This window comes from Gallus gallus, chromosome 3 (genome assembly GCF_016699485.2).
Source record: "Gallus gallus isolate bGalGal1 chromosome 3, bGalGal1.mat.broiler.GRCg7b, whole genome shotgun sequence".
Lineage (NCBI taxonomy): Eukaryota > Metazoa > Chordata > Aves > Galliformes > Phasianidae > Gallus > Gallus gallus.
The window spans coordinates 19,856,584-19,880,539 of record NC_052534.1 but is presented as its reverse complement, the minus strand read 5'-3'; the positions used below and the strand labels follow the sequence as shown (position 1 = coordinate 19,880,539).

Below are 23,956 nucleotides of genomic sequence, written 5' to 3'. Positions count from 1 at the left end.
TCCCAAGAAATATAATATATACTAAAAATACACAGAAAGACATAGAAAGCTTTCAGAAATTGAAGCGCTTCAGCAGCTAGATTTTAATATTGCCAGGCACTGGTTTTTTGTTGTGGTTTGGGTTGTTTTTTTTTTTTTGCCATATTATCAAGCTGACTGAAAGGCTGGGGTTCCGCATTTCAGGAGTGGCAGCAGCTCGCACACTGCCTGACATCAGTGGTCAACGCATGTTGTTGACTCCAGAGCTTGGCGATCATCCTCCGCAAGGGGAAATAAACAAGTAAGTCACAATTGGCATTCCCTGCCAGCCTCACTACCTGCTGCCTTCAAGCACTGTTTTCTACTACGGCCTCAACAGGGAAAAAAAAAAAGAAAAAAGTTGAGACTACTTTATTTTGATTATAGTGCTTTCCTCAGGCAGGAATTTTTATTTCAGTTTGAATCTTTAAACCATTACATTTTCAGTGATGCATTTTTATATTTACAGTTGACATCTTCATAGAAGAATGAAACCTTTGAGCAACAACTCTAAAGCATGAAGGTTGCCTGCAGTAAGTACTTAAATTATTTTACACCCAAATGGAGCCAGTTGTTTTTAGCTAAAATTTAATAAACCTTAAATCAGTGACCTTTCTTAAGCTGAAAGCCTGCACTTGAGAAAACTAACTTTCCCGAGAAACAGATCTTGGTGAGTAAATGCCAAACAAAGGGCTATTTAAATCTGAACATTTTTTGTTTATAGCTTTTGAACATTCAGTTCCTAAATTCCTGACTGCTGCCTAATGTATAGAACACTGGTGCCTCGGTTTAATCACACACCATTGATTGCAGAGCGTCACGGTGATCTCATTGACAGTAATCAATAATAATCCAAAATCAATCAAATGTGCTCTTGCACTACCATTCATCAAATTTGTATATCCCAAAATTAATGGTAGGCACGTGAAAGATAAAAGAACTGGGGGGGTGGGGGGGAACGAAAGGTACAGAAATAAAAAGCAGTAAACTTCGAGCAGATAATAGCACATGCGAGCACGCTTCACGCCTGCTGGAGTAAGTTAATGATGAATCATACCTTGCCTTCCCAGGAAAGACTTCAAGATGTATTATTTTTCAAACAGGAGAATACACGGCAACTGAAGACAGAGGACATATTAGCAAATGATCAAGCATTATTCTATGAAGAGCCATGTTACGGGCTGCATTTCAAATGTGTTGTCAGTACATTACAAAAAGCACAAGTACATTGCACTATGAAGAGCTGCCCGCTGCAAGTCAGCCACTGCACTTAACAGAGCAAGAGAGGATAAAATTACTGAATTTCTGTACCAAAAGCATGAATACATGCAGCCACTTATCCAAAGAGCTGTTATTGTTGCCGAGGACTCCTCACTCAACATATTCACCTGTAATTTTGTCAAGGTAATAAATCCTTCCATTCATTACAGCACACTCAAAAGCACACTGCTATTTAATTTACATGGAAAAAAGGCCCAAAGTGTCTAAAACATTTACTTTTGCTAATGTAAAAGTGCTGGCATTTTACTTCATTCCCGATAAGCTGGTGCCAGTGGACGTGATTATTCTTTTCTTATTCAAAGCGTATCAGTAGTTCGAAAGCACTCTCAATCTTATCAGGCGTATGAACAGCACAGTTACTGAAAAGAGTTTGTACGGCTCCTCTCTCTTTCTGCCAGGCTATCAGATAAACCCAACTAACTAACTGTATTTACACACAACCAAACATAAGCTGTGTCTTCAACATAACGCAGCCTGTTTGTGGCATGCTACAGGTTTTCTGCTTGACATCAGTCGTAACAAGAACACTAGCTACAGCAGAAACACAGCTGCTTCACAGCACATGATGCAAATGGGATGTGGGAGGAAAAAATAAAAGTAAAGAATTGTGAAGCAAGAATGATCACTTCCAACTCCACATTTCCCAGGTACTTCCTTGGTGCTATTTGGAAAAGAGAATGGAAGGAGCGGGGCTCTAACGCACTCGAGACATACTTGACCTAAGACTTAAGAGCAAGGAAGTAATTTCTCTATTTCTTTTTTGTCTATTTTATTTCCCTGTCCTCTGGGAGCTGCTGCAAGGGGTGAGAAGAAGAAAGAAAGGAAGAAAGAGAAAAGAATTACAATGTCTGAAGGCAATTTAAACACATTTACTATTTTCGTCCAGAACAAGGCTGCAATTTCTCATGATCCAACCTTTGTCTGGCATTAAAACTGAAATAAAAAGACCCACCATAAAAACACCAGCACCACCCTTCCAAATCGGCCTGTCAGCACTTCTCCTTTTCACCCAGTGGCTCGGGCGCAGACTTCTCCGTGATAACTGCTCAGCAACACTCAAAGCTCTCCGACATGTGAAGGGATGCTGCTTACCGCACGCCCACTGGAAACGCATGCAGAATTAATCTCAGAGCAACAGACCCGGCGCAGCACTCGAGGAGTTAAATTAACCTGCCTGTGCGCGAGGCGCTTCCAGATAGCTAAATGAAAACTTCGGGAGCGCCGGGAGAAATGCTGAATTTCAGCTCCTGATTAATTACGGTGTTCGTTAGGAGCTGATGCTACACCCCCCCCGCGCACACACGCTGACAGCCCCTTGCTGCACACCTCTGCTGGGGCGGCGAAGGGCAGGCACGTGCCACCACCTGAGCCCGTCTCCTGCTTGTGCCTGGAGTCCAGGCGCGGCGCGAGCCATCCGCGAGATTTGTAGGAGAACAATGAGCTGAATTAAGCCAAGTGTGCAGGGCCGGGTAATTCGGCCGATTGTTGTTTCTCCATCTGTGACACCACGGCCTCATGATTGATGGGACAGGTGCCATTCGTGCTAATGCAAGCCACCGGCGGTGGCTGCTCAGCTCTTTAAATATCAGCCGGCACCAACTGGACCTGAGCAGCTCCCGCCAGAACAATGATAGGGTGCCTGGGTGCTGTGCTCAGATACCAGGGATTCGATCCTCGCCCCTTTATGCCCATGGAAACAGCTGGCTAAAGACGAGGCATTTTGTGCCACTGCACAACATCTCATCTGTCCCACCACGTTCACGGCTGCTGCGAGGACACTGCCAGGGAATTCTGACACGGCTGGAAAGGCCAACGGGATTTAGGAGAGGGAACGTTGCATTCACAGAGCACTGAGCTACCACAGTGAAAGAAATCCACCTTTCGCTATAAGAATTGTACCATTCTCTGAAGATACTCTGCCGGCCATCCATATTCATTTGCTTTCAGAAACACGTTCATGATTTGTTTTTTAGATGGCACCTCAGTGTTATTTTTACCAGATGCTCTCTTTTTAAAGAAGGAGAAAATAACCGTAATAAACAACACTTCCCCTCCCACCACGGACTTCATTAAACGTATTCTTCTGAAAACTATTTTAGCATTAGTACTTGCCAAGTGAGCATATCACAATCTATTTAAGAAAGAAAACACTGACCGTAAAATATTAAAGGACATCAGCGTTTGCCCTCCAAAAAGACAGGAACCAAATCCTACAGCCAATTTGAAGGAAAAAATTAACATACCAGATAAGAAATACATAAAAATTGCATTTGCAATACATGAAGAATCGTACAAGCTGGCAGTAACTGGCTACACTCTGAGTGTATATGAGGGTACCATTTCATCATCATTTGGATACCCATCGTTCCTCACAAGATATTCCCATCTCGCGTTTCCTTTGAAATAATCAGATGTGAGGTTCCCCCTAGGAATGGGAGAACAGCACAGAAGAGGAATATCGTGCATCAGGATGGACTGAATGGAATGACCCATCTTCTCCTCTGCCCACCTGCCCAGCACCTTCATCCATTTCTGGAGGACTTTCAGAAATGCTCAGAACAAGCTGGCACTACATTTCAGACATTCTCATTGCACCTGCCAATGTCTCTACACCTGCAGGTTCTCGGGGTGGGGGGTTAAAAGAGGACTTTAACATCTATCTGACTTCTGTCTTTTGGGGGGAAAGCCCATTAAAAAAAAAATATATATATATATATATATTAATTGTATCTTAAAAAAAAAATAAATAATAATCACAACAGAAACCTAAACTTCTGTTTGTTTGGGTTTTTCTGAGGCCACTCAAAACGAGCTACAGGAATGCCACATCTTCTCATTCTAACTTGCCAGAGCCATCAATCTCTGATCACACCTATTAGAATCTCTCCACAGCCAACACTACATTTTGCGACAGCTTGACCAGTTGTTTAAGGAGAGGGTGTGTGATGGAGCAAAGCTAAATCGACACATCTGTGATACTTCTGACACCCCTCAGCATGGCTAATATTAATTTGTTTTCTTTGGCTAGGTAAGTGCTGCCAAAACACATTACACATGGTATGTAGTTCCAATCAAAACGATGAAAAGGAGAAGTGCAGGGTTGTTTTTTTTTTTCTTTTCCACTTAGAGCAGCACGAAAAGATACAGAGTAGTAAGAGACATCCCTGCTAACTTACAGAGCAGTAACCTGGAAAGCCACAAACCGCTTTGTCCCAAAGTCTGCTTTCAGAACAGAGCCCTTTAGCAGAGTCTGTCCTCCCATGTAAGGCCTACAATACAAATCTGCACAGATATTTTACTCAGGGGAAGGGAATATAATTTTCAATACATGATAAAAGGATGCATTTAGAATATTCTCACCTGCATAGAAGTAATGCATCATATTTCAGTAGGTTATCATATAAATAAGCTGCCCAATTCCGGACAAGGGCGCTATAAATGGTTTGATTAGGCTGAAAGAAAGGACCCCCTGGTTAAATACACCCCTGATATAACAACACACTGCAGGGTATGGAGAGCTTTCCCCAGTTTCATGCATAGCCTTGCATGTTAGTATCACGAAAAACGTGAGATTTACATTTCCAATATTATTTTCTCTTTTACCTTGTATGTTACTTCGATCCAAATAAAAAAAAAAAATGCACCTAAAGTTCATATAAAGTCAGAATAGAGAGTCACAATCAGAATCAAATTCAGCAATAAACACAAACAGCATCAGCTCGCCTCGTCTCCCATAAAAGTCCCTGTATCACCCCAGCTTTCACTGGGATATTAACAGCTGAGCTTTTTTCTTAGCAATACTGGGAAACTGAAGCACAAAAAGGAATTTTATTTCCACTGTAAAGTAGGAAATGGTGCTCAGATTAAAAAGCTATGCTGCCTAAACTGGGAGGATAATTTGAAGTGAGACAAAATACCCCTTTAACGTAAACCTGCACTATTAAGGAACAGCCAGGAGAAAAGCCTTTCTCTGAAAGAAATACAAATTAGTTGAAAAACATTACAAACATTGTGTAAACAAGCCCAAGAGAATTAAAGCTTCTGTAACATAACAGATACGTAAATGGTTTCACAAGATGTCTACGTCAAAAGGCAATGGCCTGCCGTATCCATCCAAAATCACACTCCAAAGTGCAAAGGCAAAGCAGAATCCTTTAAAAATAGTAAAGTACTGCTATCTGAAATAGCAATAAGTAATTCAGTTTAATATTTCTCTTCGCTGTTTCACAAAATTTTTACCTCTGGATAAGCAAATTGTAACAAAAAAAAAAAAAAAGGAGGGAAGGGGAGATATAGGATTTAATAAGTACTAACTATCACTAAAATTGCAAGTGTATTTCACATTTTTATCTGAGGACGATACAACATATATTAACAACCACACATGGGAAGCTTTTTCACCCCTCCAAGAAATAATCATAACCATGAGGTGCAAGCATAACCGTGTGTCTAAGGAAACATGGAGCTGAAAAAACAGTTCTCTGATGGAGAGAGAGCCAGAAGTTATAGGAATGTGCATAAATATTAGTCACATATGTTACTTCAAAGAGGATTTTTTTTTCCAATTAAAAATACAGTTTATTTCATAGCAAAACTGGGAGTACAAATACATGAAATACTAGATTACATGGAGAATCTGATAGAAAATCAGGTGCAAACACTTTATCTACGATGCTCTTTTATCTGGCCAGCTCACTTCTCATGGATAAGAAAAAAATAACACACAAAAGCAGCATTTTTTGACAAGCAGATACACAGAGAGAAGTTGAGATAGCTCTGCATACGTTTACTGGATACGTGCCTGTGTGGATATACACAATAATGCATGTACACTGCACACAATGCATTAAGGAATATGCTGTTTACCTGGGTACACGCATACATGCATGCATAGCTATACATGTATTTGAACTGAAACCCGCCATGCATAGACAGAGGATTTCCACATAAATAAAAGGTGAATATATAAGTAACAAAAATGCAGCTATATGTGTTTCTACAGCCACGACCGTGTGCACACATGATTACCTGAGTCAAGCCCAAAAGTAAAAGAAGGAACATCAAATGTGAAAGAACACGTAATAAGTGGAATGTCAAAACTGCAGAGACTGTTGGTGTCATCCCTGCGCTATCAAACGTACATATGAGTATGATTGGAGACAGAGAGGCTAAATATTTCACTGTCAGAGCATGTCGAGAAACGCAATTCATTTCTCTCTCATGTGCTTTAGGACAATGACAATTTAATACAAGGCCAGTGGATGTAAAAGAGATAAAAACTGAACAAACTGGCCCAGCATAATCACAGATTTCCTCTAGAGAGCTTGGCAGCATGAGGCTCATATGCACTTGTAACGGATCAACATTTTATTGTTTCTCCCCTCCATGAATTTGCTATGAAGAAGGATTCGGAGCAAAGCTTTTCTTGTAGGCAGAGGTTACTTTCAGCTTCAGTGGGAGAAAGAGTTCTTCCCAGTATTTTTCCTATTTATTCTATGCACTTCACTCATGCTAAGCAAAAAAATAATTGAGATTCTCCTTGGAAGGTGCAATTAAGTGCCTTCATTCCAACTTAGGTTTCCAAAGGGGTGCAAGTAGCCTCCCTGCAGGTCAAGGGTCAGTCCTTTAGAGATGCTCCATAAAATGAGTAATTGTGTTACTTATGAATAATCCAGATTTTTGTTTTGTGTTTTGATGTCATAATTTCCCTCCGTAACACACAGAAACAGCAGTCTGGACTGACATATCTGTGAGTACAGACGTATCACACCTTTTAGCTACTCTAAGCAAAGTAGGTTTCAAGTATTGTTAAATATTATCATAGACAAGTTACCTTCCGTATTTGATGAATAGCACCATGTATTTGAAATTAATTGCAAAAGTAGGGTTGGCTAATGAGGCAGCCCTTATCTTTTCTCAGCAGTGCAAGCACAAGTATTTTTCTGCTGGCTCAATATTTTCTAAATGCCCAAAGTGCTATTAACTAAGTTGAAATCTGATTAAAATAAGAACGTCGAAGTGTTCGCAACAGCTAAGGCAGCTCCAAAATAATAATAATAATAATTAATAATTAATTTTTTTAAAAAAGCTGGGAAAATTCTTATCCCTTTACTTATCGTTGAGCATGTGTTTTGAAAAATAATAATTAAATAAATTGTTCCCTACAGATTCTCCCAGTTGTTGTGCTTCCCATTAGCGTCTCTGAAAACAGTTTGTTAAGGCAATAGTTATTCTGTATTATAGAACTATGGGGATGGTGGCCTCGGACCCGGCCTCTATTTAGAGAGAAATTTGTATGAGATGGTGAAGCTTAAGGACTGTGAGGAAAAGAACAGCGTGCCTTAGGAGGAAAAAAATAAAAGGGGAAAAAAAAAAGGTACAGAAAAAAAAAATGATCAGCTATTCAAGAGAATTAATGAATATCCACAAGGGCTTTGCTAATAACACGGGTTAATTACTGCTGCAACGCACCAGGCTCAGTAAATAAAAGAGCACAACCATAAACACACTGAAATGAGCAACCAGCACTAAAAGAGGGGCAAGCCCCAGCAAACGTGAAGCTGTCAGGCGGGCATTTCAGCACAATCCCCTTCTACTTCACACAGGATTTAAAAACTTGCCGGCAGTCCATCAAAACGGAGAAGCCAAAGAGCTGTAACCGGAACCAGAGGCGGCAGAATGGCACGGGGCCTGCTGGCTGCCCACAGGCGGGAGCTGCTCGCTCGCCCACAGCGGGCTGCCTGCGCCCGGCTGCCGGGCCGCGCTGCGCACCAAGGCCCGAGCACCTCCAACTTCAGGGCTTTACGTCTTAATAGCAACTTCATCTGCTGGCTCGGAGAGAAATGCACCAGGTTAAAGATCTGCACGGCCCGGAGGGACTGTGGGATGGAAGCAAGCACCGCTTCCCACTTCGTAATAAGACTTCTTCACCCTTGCTCCCTTTTTAAAACGCAAGGTGCTTCTCGGATAAATTGTCTGGGAAGGAGAAGCTAAGCCAAAGTATCCAAAAGAGCAGCCAAACTGATATCAACTCTCTTACATTTCACACACGCAGACGTACACACACACAGATGAATATTTACATGCTAACGCCCGTGAGTGTGCACACAGCCACGCGGACTCACACAGCCATTCCACAGACCGTTCCCACACAACACACAGACACGGACCACCACCACACGCAGGTATTTACCACACATGCCGCCTACCTCCACTTTTTAAGTGCTACACCCGCTCTGCACAGCCTTCATTTCTTCTCTCCTGGGCGTTCTACCTGCTGCTCGACACAACACAAATCTCTGCTCGCTACCAGCTGGGTGTGTTTGATGTCAGAGCACCGGCGCACAGAGAAGTGCTGGGGTTCCACCTAACACCGTGAGCCACAAAGGGCAACGTACACAGCGCACGGAGTTACAAATCTCCTCTGTTTCCTATGCTTGGCATGCAGAGGCGGCGTTTAAATTTATTAAGCTGGTCCACGTCTTCTCCCCCCCCCCCCCCCCCCTCCTCCCCATGCTTTTTTGGAGTGTTTCAATTGCCTTTCCTTCTCCCAGCAGCTGTGACAACTGTTAAAACAGTCAGTAAAATTAAGTCTGCTCTATAATCCTTCAGTCAACGTTACATTTTAATCAGAGGGTGAGGGAGATTTCAGGTTCCGAACACGCGGATTCATTTACAATGATTAAACTGACACATATGTCAAAACGAGCAGATACATTCATCGCGCCCGTGAGCTTATTAACTATTAGTAATTATTAGTGTTATTGTTACTGCTGAAAAAGCAGAAAGCCGGGGTTGCAGCTGGCTGGGAGTTCGGGCATTCTTCAGCACGCTGCCTTGAAATCAAAGCATACCTAGTGATGGTCAGGCAGATGTCTGCCCGCTCCCACAGCGTTCCGGCAATTTTTAGCTCCAATCCTCTCTTCCCTCACCCATGCGAGAGAACCGCAGGAACTGCTGTATTTATTTTCCTTACGCCCCTCGCTCACGCGTGCACGTGACGATATGGAAGTCGATAGAAGTCAATTCACAATCACCGCGAATATTAACAACGTGCAAAACTCCGGGGCTGGGGGCTTACGAGCGGGGACGGAAGGAGGAACGCGCTGAGCGGCGCTGCTCTGCGCCCACCGCTCGGGGAGGCACCGGGAGGCCGTTCCGATGACTTTTAATTGAGCCGAAGAGGTGGGGGGGAAAGAAAAAATAAATAAATACAACACAACAACCCAACGAGTTGGAATCTTGCGCCGGAGCCAAAAGGACATGTGCCCCGATTTCATTTCAATGCATCTCCTCTAAGAGGCTTATCTGAACTAATCATTCAAATTAGCTGTAAGAAGGTAAATTCAAGAAAGCTCCTTTGGGGCGGGGAAAAAAAGCTCTAGGAAAAAAAAAAATAAGAAAAAAAGAAAGAAAGAAAGAAAAAAGAGAAAGAAGGAAAAAAAAATAATAAAAAGCCTTTTGGTCTTTTTGTGTATCAATTCCGAAGAGCGCTGCCCGGCTTAACGAGAGCTGCGGGCACCGCTGTGACGTTACCGAAGCTGTCCCCGGAGCACCCGCGGAGCGCGGACCCTCCGCCGCTCCCCCGCGCTGCCCCGCTCCCCCCTCGCTCTCCTCCGACGCTACGACGGGAGGCGGCTCGGCCCCACGGCCCCACGCGCAGCGCCCCGCTGACAGCCCCCGCGGTGCGCTCCGGGCTAACCCGGCAAGTTGCCGAGCCGCCCGCCGGCCGCGGGCAGCCCCGAGGCGCGGGTTGGGCCGGCCCGGCCCGGCCGCCGCGGCTCCTCGCAACTCCTTCCCTCCGCCCTCCCGCCGGCCCCGCGCGCACCTGTCGGGCTGCGGGCGGCCACCGCCGCGCGGCGCCCCGCAACGTCCGCGGCGCGGCGAGGAGGCGGTGGGGGCGGGGAGCGGTACCTACTCTTCCTCGTAGTGCAGGGAGAGCGGCTCCGGCAGGCAAAGTTCTACCGAATCCATGTGCGCCCGGCGACCATTCTTCGCGCGCGCGCGCCCGCGGGAAGGCAAAGTTTCCGTGGCCCGGCGCCGCGCGCTTGGCACGAGGGCTCGGCGGGCGGCGCGGCGGCGGCAGGCGCGGCCAGCGGGGACCAAAAGCTCGCCCGCGCGCCTAATCAAGGACTTAAAGCCCCGCTCCGGGCTCATGAATATGAAGCGGCGCTTTACATATGCGGTCCCCCCGGGCCGGGGGCGCGGCGGATTGGTGGGGCGACGGCCAATCGGGAGGCGGCGGGGCGGCGCGCGGGCCGCGCGGCAGGTAGAGGGGTGGGGCGGGGGGAGCGGCCTGAGGCGGCGGCCGCCGGGGCAGCGCCCGCAGACATGTCGGCGGCCCCGGGGCGGCGAGGTACGGAGCCGGGCTGGGGGGAGAGGGGAAGGCGGCCGTGGGGGGGAGGAAAGCAAAGCAGCGGGGACGGGGGTAGCTCAACTTTTTGAGGGGCTGGCGGCCGGGAGGAGGCTGGGAGCGGGGTCTGCGTATTAATAGTCTGTATCTGTTGATCTAAATTGATAGACGCGTTTATAAAAGTGGAGAAAGCGACTCATTCTGTACGCGTTAAGAGAAGGTTTACCTGGCAAAACCGGCGCTCAGCTCCGTTTCTGACCGGCGCGGCCGCACCGGGCAGCGTACACAGCCAGGTGCGTCCTCTTGCAGCTCAGCACAACGCCTCGTGTTTAACGTGCACCCACGTGCAAATATTTAGGTGCTGACGTGTAAATATTTAGCTTTAGCGAACAGAAAGAAGAGCTCCAGAGCCGATCGGTTTCTTCCCCGGCTGCGCAGGGAGCGCGAGGGGGACTGCCTCAGCCTGCTTCATTTTAACAAGGTAAGGCTACGCTGTAGCAGTTCGGCACTGTTATGCCTCGCGTCCGCGCAGACCTCGAGAGCGTTCCCTACGCGGTGGATTTCTGCCTAGTCCCTTCTGCCCGATGGGAAGGGCAGCGAGCAGAGCCCTGCTGCGTGCCCGCAGAGCGCCCGGCCCCGCCGCTGCAAAGCACTGCTGGGAGGCAGCCCGCCTCGGCCGTAAGGAAGGGGCCCTCGCCCAACCTGTTCCAAGCAAGTAACCGCGCTCAACTTGGAAACGCCGACCGCGCTCAGTACCTTCTGTAGATAGATGATATTTTTCCTTTCTTTTTAACTCAGCTCAACCGCTTAGAAAAGTCTTTCATTTACGACTGCAGCCCTCCGCGGTGCAAACGGCAATCTTTGAGGTCAAAACCGGTGCGCACCCACAGAAAGCGTTAATACCGTTCACCGGTGGGAGCACAAATGCCCTCTCGCAGCATTTCACCAAATGAATGCAGCCGCAGAAGCCAAGTCTGAAATACGTAAGTTCAACAGATGTGTTTGTATATCCTCACAGCAGAGGGGTGCCTGCATTCTGTGCCTGACCTTATGTAAAGACTGGGCCTGTGGTATAAATGCATGCAAGTTTAGGAATCGGAGCCTGTGTAGCAAAGCTGCACCTCGGACTGCTGTATAAAAACAGGTAGTAAAAGCTTAATTACCAGCAGCATTATGCTGTCTATATTGTTAAATGTGGGCTCTATAATTAAGATGTAAATTCGCGTGTGAGGAGTGAATTACAGAGCTCTGGAATGCAGAGGAAAATCCAACTGTGCTGTAGAAACATAGGACTTAAAAACAATTACAATGAAAATAAATCAGTTTTTATCAAATTTTAAACTGAGGCATTTAGTCATGTCATACAGCATTAGAATGCTCTCTGAGGAACAATTGGATAAATGTGGATTTTGGAATCAAATCAAAACTTAAGTAAGACGTGCTTATTCCATGCGCAGGCATCTTTGTAATGTATAAGCCCAAAATACAGTTCCTATAAATTGATTTTTATGTGCCCTTTGGCAAACTATGAAAATAGAATTGTATTGTTTCTAGTGTCTCTCAGTGTCCATTTGTAGATTTATATTCAAAAATGCTATGTTTCAGTTTTATGCTAAAATGCCTTCAAATCATTTCAAGAGTATGTGTTTTATTACTTTAAGTGACCCATACCCAGTCCTTATAGATGGGTCATTTCATCAAGTCGCTTCTACGTATTAAGTTCTCTAGAATATATCCTCCTTCGTAAGACAGCTGATCCATTTTGAAGTGTACCGAAGCACAGGTCAGCTTTAATTTCTACTTTTGTTCATTATTTCCTAAGATGACGCTTTTATATTCACATGATCTCTCTTTACTTCTGCCATGGAAACCCTCCTTTCCGTATTCCCATAGGTTCTGCCACCTCGTTGACTTGTTCCCCCCCATACCGTGCACCATCAGATATGTTTTTCCTCTCTCTCCATTTGCCATCGCTATGTTTCTCTCACCCATCTCTCATCCAAGCAAGTGGCTCTCTTCCCTGCCAGTGCTGCTGCTCAGGCAACCAGAAATACAGTGCTATAGTTTGCACGCTGATAAACAAAGCAGTTGGCTTCTTCCCTGGGACTGAAAATGCCACCTCCACCAGACCGGGGCCTGGAATTCCAACTGCGTTCTTGAACTTGGATTTCAGTTATCCATCAGTTTAGAAAAAGAAGATAAGAAATATTACTGCAGGCAAATAAGCTGGGTGTAAGCATAGCTTCACTTTCCGAAGCTTTTCTTCAGAAATAAATAAAATAGTACTGGGGGGAAAAAAAAAAAAAGGGGGGGGGGAAAAAAAAGCTCATACAATTTAATTAAATTTTATCAGGGGATGTAGAATAAGAGCATGCATGGAAATGCCCATCTGCACTAACTTATCAAAACGAACAGTGTAAAATGTTACCACAAGGAGTCTATACAAAGCAGTGGTAATGGAATCAGAGAGGGGAAGGAAAAAACCATCCTGGGTGCGTGCACCAGTCAAGGAGCATTACTGATCAGCATCTGTTTCCATCTCTCTGTGCGCCTATAATTTGTCTTACGTATATTCCATGTTTAAGTATCTTCACATTTAAATACTACAGACATTTCTAGCCACATTCTCACAACACAACTACCTCAAGGCAACTGAAGAAGTATGATTCTGTGGCACTTCACAGAAGCTGCACAGTGAATTGTGTCAAATGTATATTTACCACAGGGCAAAGCTCGAGTCATCTGGCAAGGAGCAAGAATGTAAACTACATTTTATTAGCTGCAGAGAATTAATTTGAAAACAAGAACATCGTTTGCTTAGCGGAACATGTTGGGGGTTGGATTCCATGATCTCCAGAGATACCTTCTAACTTTACCATTCTGTCCTTCTGCGAATTTTTGCCATACGCTGTGGTACCTTGTTCAAAGCATAGCTGGAGAAGATCGTTAAGTTTGAAATAAATATCAGATAATCATCAAATATGTGGCTCTCTCTTTATTCAGAATCCTAAATAAAGAAATACAACTCAAACGTTCTGTGCTCCAGAGCAGCAGTAGAGCAATATTGTCACCGCTTGTCCAGTGGTCTTAAGACACTTCGGCCTTGCGTGCTGATGACTGGAAGGCACTTGGTGCATTCCTGGGTGTGCTGCTCACATACGAAAAAAACCCTAACGCTTCAGAAGCTCAAAATCCTGCTCACCTGTTTGTATGCGGTTGGACAAACTGCAGCAGGCTATTCAGTTAAAACTACCTACTTCAGTCTGTATTTGGGACTAATTAATTACTCCTTGTTTTGATCTTAGGTAGAAAAAGCACAAGTAACTCTATCTCAGAGTGCTCTTTAAAAGTTTTCCACAGCTCATTCACAAATACACACAGAAAGGCGCGTAGATTTTGCTGCTACACTCCGTATTCCAGTATATAAGAAAATGTCTGTGTGAAGTAACAGCAATTGCCTTTCTATGCCACTAAACTGCTTCGGTTCCTCTGGTCTCAAAAAAAAAATCCTCGATATTTTCTCCTCATTTGATTTTCAAGGGCATGGGTATTTAAATGACTGCCTTCAGTGGTACAGAATAGAAACAGAATAGAAAACAGTTCACGCTGCTGTAAATGAAAATTATTCTCTCGACAAAACACCTTTTCCAGAGCCTCTGACAAAACGAAAGGGGAAAAAAAATAGAAAAAGGAAGCTGCACATGCTTGTCACCTACCAAAAAGCGATGACTCCCTGAAGATAATTCAGGTACACACTTCAATATGGATATCTCACTATTACCCCAAGCTCTTTTTTTAGTGTAAGTTTCTTCAGAGAAGCTGAAGTGCATTACTGTCTCAGACAGCCAAGGATAAGATGACTGAGGGAATTCAGTTGCTCTGTTTAATTAATACAGGATTATTTCACTTTCATTTTGTGGAGCTAATAATATGACTGGTGGAATGTCAGTAAAAATTAAATCATAAACTAGTGCAGTACCAAAGGGAAAACTTACTTTAGTTATGAAGTATTCCCAGCAGAAATCTCGAAAATCTTATACATATTTACACTGATAAAATACCACATGTACTTCATGGGATACTGCAAGCTCTCTACAATCCTTATGGCATGTATTTACAGAGCAAGAGTTAACATTTTGAGATTATACATTAATAAATGAGTTGCAGTTATATTGTTTCTTGAATGTTAAGCACCACATACTAAACGCAGGAACACGTTCAAGGTCAATGTCCTATTTTAGACCTTTTCAGCAGCTGTGATATTATGATAATCATACTTAAAATATTCCTATAGAAAGAGTAAATTAGGCCTTTTCACTAGAAGGATTATTATGATAAATAACAAATCTGAAAGGGGACAAATTCAGATCTCTTTTATTTTCAATGTGATAACCTGCCGTCCCTTCCTGCGATGACTTATCTAATAAGAAATAAAATCAATCCACATTCTTCTGCGCTTACAGTATAGGAGGCCTCACCTATGTAAAAATATCTCTCTCGTAGCACTTTTCCTTTCTGTTAGAACCAAAACACTCCAGTTGGCATCCCATTCTATCGCCCATACTGCAGTGAAATGTAATATCCCATAAAACCAGAAGGGAAAGAGGAAAACTTAGCAGCTATTCCTAAGCAAGATTAGGAGTTTAGCTCCGTCTAATTGGGGGATGAGATGCGTCCCTCGGTGGGTCTTTTCCCACTCCCCCATCAGCCTCCCAGGAAGCTCAAGGTGCTAAACATAGAAAGGAAGCTCAAGGTGCTAAACATAGAAAAGAAGACGATGGAACATAACTATTACGCCAGTGAAAACCCCAATAGTCTTTACTGAGAGCTGACATGAATTGCTTGTTACACTGGCCCCAGGATATCACAGCTTGAAGCAAGAGCACATACACACAGAGCCACCAACCATCCTCAAACCTTCTGCGCTGTGTATTTGTGCGTGTGCATCTAGAGGAGGCTGCTATGACATCTGACTTGGAGCCTGTACACCTGCTGTACAAAATGCGTTATCTCCAGCTTGCCTTTTTTTTCCACCTGACTGTCCCAGCCCATCTTCCATCACTCTTCTTTCTTTCTTTCTCTCCCTCTACTCCCCCTCCACTCCCTTCTCTCTGGCATTTTTATTATTAATGTTAGTGCTATTATTACTGTCCAAGCATAAGCTGATCCACAGGGGACCCTGTGTAATTTAACCCCTCAAGCACTAAATTCCTTCACATGTGCCAAAGACACAGGTTTGTTGTTGCCTCCAGCAATATCCCAGGAAGACGAGTGATGGCGGTGTCATATCATCACACAGCGACTTAATCTATTGCGACACCCAGGGAACAGGTAACTGAAGAGATTTACAGAACATGCTCTCTGACTGAATACAAAACGTTATCCCCTTTCCCGACAAACTCACGTCACATGCAACAAAGTGAAAAATTTTGCCCTCCTATGGCTCATCGTTTTCATGACTGCTTTATCCAATCCCACCACCGTATGAGTCACCCCACTGTACATCTTCTAGCTATACAACACTTTTTTTTTTCTTCACGTTTTTGTTCTCTCTCCTTTGTTCTTCTCAGGTTCTCTGATTAACAAACAGCCGGATCATGTTGAACTGCCACGTAACATAGCTTCAGAAATCTTTTATCCATACGCTAGATGACTGGAACCATCACTTACATCAGGGTTATCTCTCTGTGCTGTCTTTATGTTGTCTGACATCTAATGTATGCTTTTTAAAACAACAGATTAAAGGGGTTCCACTTTTTAAAGGTGCAAGGAATGCTAAATTACATACAGTTTAGTTACAATAACCACTGACAAGCATCTACATCAAGTACTGAGAATCAAAAAAACTAATCTGCTTCTCCATCATGAACCTTCCACGTGGGTCCCCATTTTGTTATCCATAAACATTAAGAAAACTCAGTGTAATATAGAAGTGCATGGCTGTTCTCTCCAAAATCAAGGTGAGATCCTTTATCTTCTAGCATCTCACTGACCTGGGAAGCAAGAATTTGCTGCAGAATTAATCCTGAACTGCAGCAGACAAATGAGAATAATGAAAATGTCTTCAACTAACTCAGAATAACCTTACTGTGCTGGTAAGTCAGAGCTTTCACCATGGGAAATTATCATTTCTGAAACAGATAGAGGGAACTGGTAACAAAGGCTGAGTTCACCTGCTCAAGAGTAAACAAAATATCCCTCCATAAGGTGCTAGCTGCTTGTGTCTCTAGACACCTCCAATCTAATGCAGGTAGGGGTTTTGGTACTGAAGGCAACTGAAACCTGTCCCAATGGAAATATCTTATTTTCCCTTCTATAAACACAGCTTCTTATGAAGTCATTTATCAGCTGACTGACCCCTTAACATATTAAGCTTTGCATAGAGGCGCATTCAGGCTCCATGTCAAATGATTTCTTGGACACAGAAATATGTGTATAGACCAAGTACAAGAAGGGGTTAAGCACATCTTGTGCTTTTCCCCCATCATGAATATGAAGAGACTTAAGTGTTTACATGGCCATACAGCTCCCAGATGGATCTGCAGCTCCTACAGAAAGGGGAAGTTCACCACAAATTGCTCTTCCAGGTCCTACAGTTCCGTCCAACTGAACATCAAAGCTCTGATTTTTAGTACAATACATCAGAATCACTCAGTAAAAAAAGATGCTTGTTGTGGTTATTACAATTATTTTTTTTCTGACTGTACTAATAGAATTAAATGAGACAATATAATCCTAATGACACCCTTCTGCAGCTGAAACCTTCTCTTACCACCTAAGTTTCTTTCCTAGAGCAGCCTCATTCCTATTGACCAGTCAGTTAGTCCTATTCAATTACTCAATCTCCAATCAATAGATTTAGCTGTGCGTAATGGTTAAGGTGTAAACATTACGCACGCACTCATCCAACTTAATTCATGTGCCTGCAGATTTGGGTTTACATTCTAAACTCCTCCGCGACAGAAATGCAGAACTAAGCTTTTCCTATTAGCTTTTTTTCTACCTCCAGTTCTGCCCCTATTTCAGGTGTTATATTTGTACAAATTAACTCACTTATAGAGATTTCTGTCTTTCACAAATAAAAGGGAAAAGCGAGAATTGTAATCATCTAAATGTGCTGAATAAAGCAGTAAGACCACTGTATGACGTTCAAGCAGATCCAGTCAGTATTTTCCTGCAGAACTATGTACTCAAGGTGTGAATTGATCCAGAAAGTACAGCCTTTAGATTTACTGCACCTCTGACACTTCTATCACAAAGCATTTGGCTCAATTACTGTAGCGGCGTGTGTGCGTGACTATACCTATACGTGCACACAGACAAACATATTGTATCGTAGGCTACTGGTTATCTACGTTTATTTATACTTACTCAAAAAAGTATGTAGTAAAAGGGAAGATGAACCAATGTAGATGTGTGGGCGAATGGCTCCATCTTTCATTGAGTTCAGAGCTTCTTTATTAATTTTGTCCCCCCAGAGATCACAGTTCTGTGCAAGAGAACTGATCTGCAGACGCACCAAGTTGCAGGATGTCACTCTCCTTGTGGTGTCTCCTTTGGGAGCTGGGCTGTACAGCCCTTTCCCAGCCCAACGCTTCACTACTGCATCCCCCCACCCTTAATGAAACACTGCAGAACAGCTTCCTGACTACTTGCTTCCAGAGACTACATCCATTTTTGTGCATCTCGAAAACAGATCTGATACCAGTTCTGTAACACAATATCTCTGCTGACCAGATAACCCAGAAGAATACAGTTACAACTTATCTGAACAGAGTTCAAATAATACTCGCCAATGAAACACCAGTTCCTCGGGAACTCCCTGGCTGTTACCTGCCTTGAACCAGCGCAGGGCTGCGTTCAAAACAGCTGAAGTTTGTGCACGTGAGAATGGTGGCACAGAGCTGCTATAATAAGAAAATCTAAAGCAGTTTCTGCCTGCAACTATCACCACGTGGGCCTTTATGAGAGAGGTGAGAATTTCTTGACTACCGGGAGGGTAACAAAGGCTTAATAAAAAAAGCAGAAAGGCTTGTAGAAATAAAACATACAGAAAAGGGAAAGTTGCAACACAGTTATCCTACTGACCTTTTCACTCCGACTTCAGATTATCTGCTCCTGGGGTATTAACATAAACTGCTCCAGCCTTATTAAAGGCCATATCTATATTCTTTAGTGCTGTTTGCATTCGGTACGCATATTTTTCAGAACGCTAACGGGCTTTGTTCAGTAATGAACTTGGCAGCAGAGCAGGAATCGGTTCTCTTTCAATGTTACTTTCTAAATAAATTATCTAAACCTGATTGAGTTAGATCCGTGGATCATGCTTTGGAAGATGCAACTCGGAGTTTCTGAATAAAGTGAAGCACTTAAGCAAATCAGACTTTTATTCTTCATCCACTGAGAAGCCTGAGATTTAAGATGAAAGAGCAGGGCTGCCTTTCTCTCTCCTATGCTGCAACGTTCCTTCATTTTCCCTGTTTCCCCAGTAGATTTACTTGTAAATCTGGCGACAGCCACATCTGAAGTCCTGAGCTCTGACTCCTGACCTCGGTTATGTTAGCCCTTCCCTGCAGAAGAACTACCCCTTGGATCACTGACTTGCTATTATTCTATGGTTAATAGACCTGACCTGTGCAATATTTTTTATCTGGCTACAGTCCTATCTCTAAATTCTCTATTTTGAATGAATACCGATTTTGTGACATGAAGTCTGCTATATAATGAAATGCAAACAATGAAAGGGCTAAATCAGTTTACAACAAATCTATTTGTCAAACAGAGTGGAGATGCTCCCAATTTAGTCCGGGTGGTTCGTGTGGCTCTTGATAAGGGAGTTAAAACCGAGCCGTTCCACCGCATGACAATAAAAGCATCGGCAAAAGAGAGGCATTTTCTTTTGGAGAATCTTCCTTGTAACCTGTAGCTAATGATAAAAAAAATAAAATAAAATAAAATAAAATAAAATAAAATAAAATAAAATAAAGCCCCCCGGATTCTGCAGGAATTTTCTCACAGCCGGGAGCACTGTTATGGTAGGTAACAGCAAACGCCTCCCCAGCGCAGTCCCCTTATGTCACATTTGCATTTCTATTCAGCTACATCGCCTGACAATGAAGCAAATGGGTCTGCCTTATCTGTACAATTCTGGACAACAGAGATTTCTGAGCCATACAAAGGAACGAGCTTAACATTCAGCACTCAACACTTCCCCGCTCACCCCCTCCCAGGCCCTGGGGGGAATGCAGGCACATAAACACCTGTCCACACCAAAAACTGGAGCTGTCACACGCTGCCGGAGAAGGAAGCGGTTAAAATCAGAAATAAATAAATAAGAACCCATCGAGACTTTGGAGCCGCTCGCCCTGCCGCAAGGAGGGAAGCAGCCCCAAGCCGCCAGATTTTAGGGCTTTATTTGGAGCGCACCAGCAAAGTGAAGGAGTGTCCCTGGAATGTGAAAGTAGATGATATCTCGGCGAGCAGTTGTTACCCCTGCTGTCCCTGTTACGCTGGCATTTAATAGACAAATGAAAGCCGGAGATCCTTTTATCAGGAAAATTTCATATCACCCTACTTTTCATTAGGAAACCTTTAGCAGCTAGCCGGCTAACTCCAGCCATTTCATCTCAGTGCGAGGAAATTTCAGCCTAATTCCTTCAAAATTAATACTGTCTCATCTGCAACTTAGGAGTGACACAAAGACTGCACAAGCTGAAGCCTCCAGATCAAACTTGTGTTATGACAGGACTTAAGCCAGTTATAATACAGGTTAGGGCTTTAGGCAGCAGAGAAAAAAAAACGACAGTGACACCATTCTGTAGACACTTGCACACTTTTAAGGCTGGCTTTCTGTGACCTACTGTAGGGAACCTACTTTAGCTGGGGGTTGGACTTGCTGATCTCTAGAGGTCCTTCCAAGCCCTACAATTCTGTGATTCTGTGTTATGCCTGTGCATGCTCTATCTGACATCTTGCACCTCTCTTCCCAGTTCTCCATGTGACAAAATCCACTTTGTGTGCACAATGTGGGGTTTAAGAAACACCACATTGGAGGGGGCCATCCACACGTTTATTTTCATGTGCAGAAAGAGAGTTTTAATTTAGGGCAACAAACACGCAGAGCAGTGAGGGAGGATGTCTTTCTTTTTGTCCTGCATTGTATATCCTAAAGCACAATATACATTTTGCATAGCATACTGAATTTTACACTGCTAGCTTATACTTTAATTGTCCTGAACTTCCAGGTAAGGTTATTCTTTGCTGTTGAACAAATGCAGAATTTCTCCCCAGAGGTGGTTGCAACGAGTACTGATTTCCTATCTTTTCCTCACTCACACAGTTTTGAAGATTTACAGGCACGAATATCATCATGTTAACATAAAATGATATTATTATTGCCAGAAACAAGGCAGTTAGCACGGAGGCAGTGAGGAATGCAGAATGCTTGCTTGGATTCAAAGGCAGCGTGAAGCTCCTAGAGCAGTCAGTTGTTTTTAATTCTACAACCGATGGCCCAAAAGCTGCTGCCTGCTGCACGATTTGGAGCAAGAGATTAGGGCATGTTCTGCCTCCTTGAAAGCGAGCAAGAGACCAGCCAACTTTTATTACCCTTAGCACTGAAAATGGCTTTATTGCTGAGGATGAATGAAACTACCAATTGCCCTGGTATCATACCTCCTAAAGCACTGCAGATCCTTCAAATGCTGTCAAGGTGACAGATCGCTTTTACCCTCGACTGTGCAAGCACATGGCTAGAGCAAACTTCATAGAAGGCGTGTGTACATGGTACAGTGCAGAACAAATATTTAGTCCTTAAATTTGCTGTGATAAAAAGGAAACCTACAATAAAATTAAATAATTGATACTAACCTATCAGCGTTTAAAAATGTTTTTCTAAACTATTGTTAGAAATGAGATAGCACATACTACCACGCTGCTGTAACTACTTGTGTCCGTTGATTTATCAAAAAATAACTATTACAGATGGAAGAGAGATAGCTAGATAATTAAGAAGAAAAGCAACCATCGGAAACATTTTCCATAGATTGATTCAAGGTCTGCTTGAATCTCAAGTTAGGTCATCTAAAAGGCTTATGTAGGTACCCAAAAGAAAACAGCTTCTTTCTTCTGCCCTGCGAGGATGGAAGTTGTAGACCACACTTTGCTGATTGCATTACTGCATCTTGAAGATGCTTATCAAGATGGCTTCTACACACCTGCCCCTTCTGGAACAGAGCAAGCAACAGAGCTGACCCAGAAGAATTAGATGAGAAATTCAGCTAATTAATGAGCCCTGCAGGCAGAACATCATTTCTTCTGCTCTTTGGGGCATTTGCAAGGTCAGGTTTCTTTTTCAGCATCAGGTCAGATTCACTCATCAGTCAACATATACAGGATTTTTAAGAAGAGTAGTGGCCGCAGATTTACTTTACCATTATGCTGTAAAATTCAATTGTCCCCACTATCAAGCCAAACAATGTGGTATGTTTTGTCTGATGCCCACTGAAAGGGGAAAAGCCAATTCAGCTTTATTAGAGTTCCTTAACATTACCTTGCTTCTCTGTGGGCAGCACTTTAAAATAATGAAAGCAACATTTTCCATTTAAGAAAATATTCTGGACTGCAACTAAAAGCATCTTGGAATGCATCTCAGTTCCCTCATCGTGCTCTGCTGTCTTTCCTATGTTTGCTCTTCTGAGCGTCGCGTGGCACAATTTTCTTCCATCTGCCAGGGAAGTTTCCCAAGAAGTAAACCAACTTCAAGATATGAGTAATCTGAATAGAAGACACATTCAGATAGAATTCAGAATGATGATCAGCTCACCTCATCTGTTTCTCGAGCAGTATGTGCACTGTTACTATCCAATGGCCTTGTTGCTAATAAACTTGTCCCACCTCCCATCTGCTCCTCTTGCTGGCCTCCTGCCACTTCAGCCTCAGTCCTTTCCTGTCTTCAAGATGTCATTCAACTTCACTTGCTCTCATACCCATTTGTTTCTCTTTCCAAGTGAGATCAAGCATATATCTTTCTGTGTCTCTCTCTCCAGCCTTTAGCTTCTGCTCCATCTTTTTAGTAAGTGTCTATGTTTCTGCTCCATTTATCATAGTTGGCAGTATGTACTATGCAGGTGTCAAGGAAACCAAGAGAGAGTTCACTATTCATGATACTGCCTCTTCAGCCTTCTTGTGGCTTGCCACTGAGTGTCAGGTCCTTAACACTAAGCTATATGTTGAGAAGAATGTCTATCAGTTAAAGACAAATTACTTTAAGCCAATACAAGGACGCATAAAGAAGTGAGGCTGCTTTAAAATCAGCCTTTTTCAGTCTCATTCTAACCAGTTTCTGTATTATTTTTCCTTGCTTCTGTTCATCACTTGAGCTTGTATGTCCTCACTTAATGACTGAAGGTAAGCATGCACAGTATTGCACAATGTTGGACGTCTCACTTACATGCGGACCACTGTAAATGTGAATTCCTAATGCTCAACTTCATTAAGTGCTCTCATGTCATCTCAGACTTGTGTTTCACTAAATGTAATCCTGCTCAGAAAGAGAGATGCCTTGTGCTCAGGTAGGAGGGGAGCCACAACCAAATCCAAAATGCCCCGCTGCTTTCCTACAGACTGAAAAAGAACTTTGCTATCCCCTGCATGGGCTGGGCCTGGGAAGGAGCCTCAGCATTGCCGGAAGCCCAAGCACAATCAAGACCCATTGTTTTTAAATTCAACACTCAATTCCGCAAACATAGAAGCCACATTCATATCCTGGAAAACTGGTTTAATTCACTGTCGCACCCAGTGATAAACTTCCCCATAGGTACAGTACTTAAACACAATAAAGGCAATTGAAAGCAGCTGCAGCATTACATTCTCAATTGCAGCTATTGCACTAGAATTGTAAACAGAAAATGTTGTGATGTTTGTTGTTGGGTTGTGTTTTGTGTTTGTTTGTTTGTTTTCTTTTTACATCTCTGAAAATATTTTTTCAAATGACATTTTGAATAATGTGAAATGTCCCTTCACCTGTTAACAGCAGAGTAGCTGGACTAACATCATTATCATCAGAGCCTAGCTTAGCAAAGACATATACCAACTAGACGACAATTCCCAAAAAACACATATGACAAAAGTTTTCAGACCATGCAGTGTTTTAGAAAAATACTCTTTTGGGATGTGGTGAGTTTAGGGGGAGAATCAACCAGAGAAGCACCTGGGGATTCTTGTGGATTCTGGATCACCTCATGTTTTTTGTTACACTAGCACTTATTGAAATACATGATGTAGCTTGAATCATTTTTCAAAAAG

At 43.3% G+C, this 23,956-nt stretch overlaps 1 protein-coding gene and 1 long non-coding RNA gene across 30 annotated transcripts in view; one reads left to right on the top strand and one right to left on the bottom strand.

The window, feature by feature from the left end:
* ESRRG (estrogen related receptor gamma) overlaps nt 1-23,956 on the bottom strand; it is a 384,103-nt gene that overhangs the window by 144,065 nt on the left and 216,082 nt on the right. Inside the window, exon 1 of one of the 27 annotated variants that reach the window (NM_001396732.1) lies at nt 10,217-10,414. The exons of 24 other annotated variants lie outside the window; for them this stretch is intronic. In NM_001396732.1, coding sequence (NP_001383661.1) covers nt 10,217-10,272 — 56 coding nt within the window. In that variant the 5' untranslated portion in view covers nt 10,273-10,414. Of the gene's footprint in view, nt 1-8,507; nt 8,738-10,212; nt 10,415-23,956 lie in introns of those variants that run through there. 2 more of the 27 variants (NM_001396745.1, XM_046938781.1) reach the window with 2 other exon arrangements.
* Nucleotides 10,626-13,631, top strand: LOC421356. Of its 3 annotated transcripts, none has more exons than XR_005858128.2 (4): nt 10,626-10,654; nt 10,820-10,944; nt 11,032-11,132; nt 11,450-13,631. It is a non-coding gene; the product is annotated as an uncharacterized LOC421356 (long non-coding RNA). The 3 variants fall into 3 exon arrangements; XR_005858129.2 differs by having other exon boundaries at nt 11,277-13,631; XR_005858127.2 differs by having other exon boundaries at nt 11,223-13,631.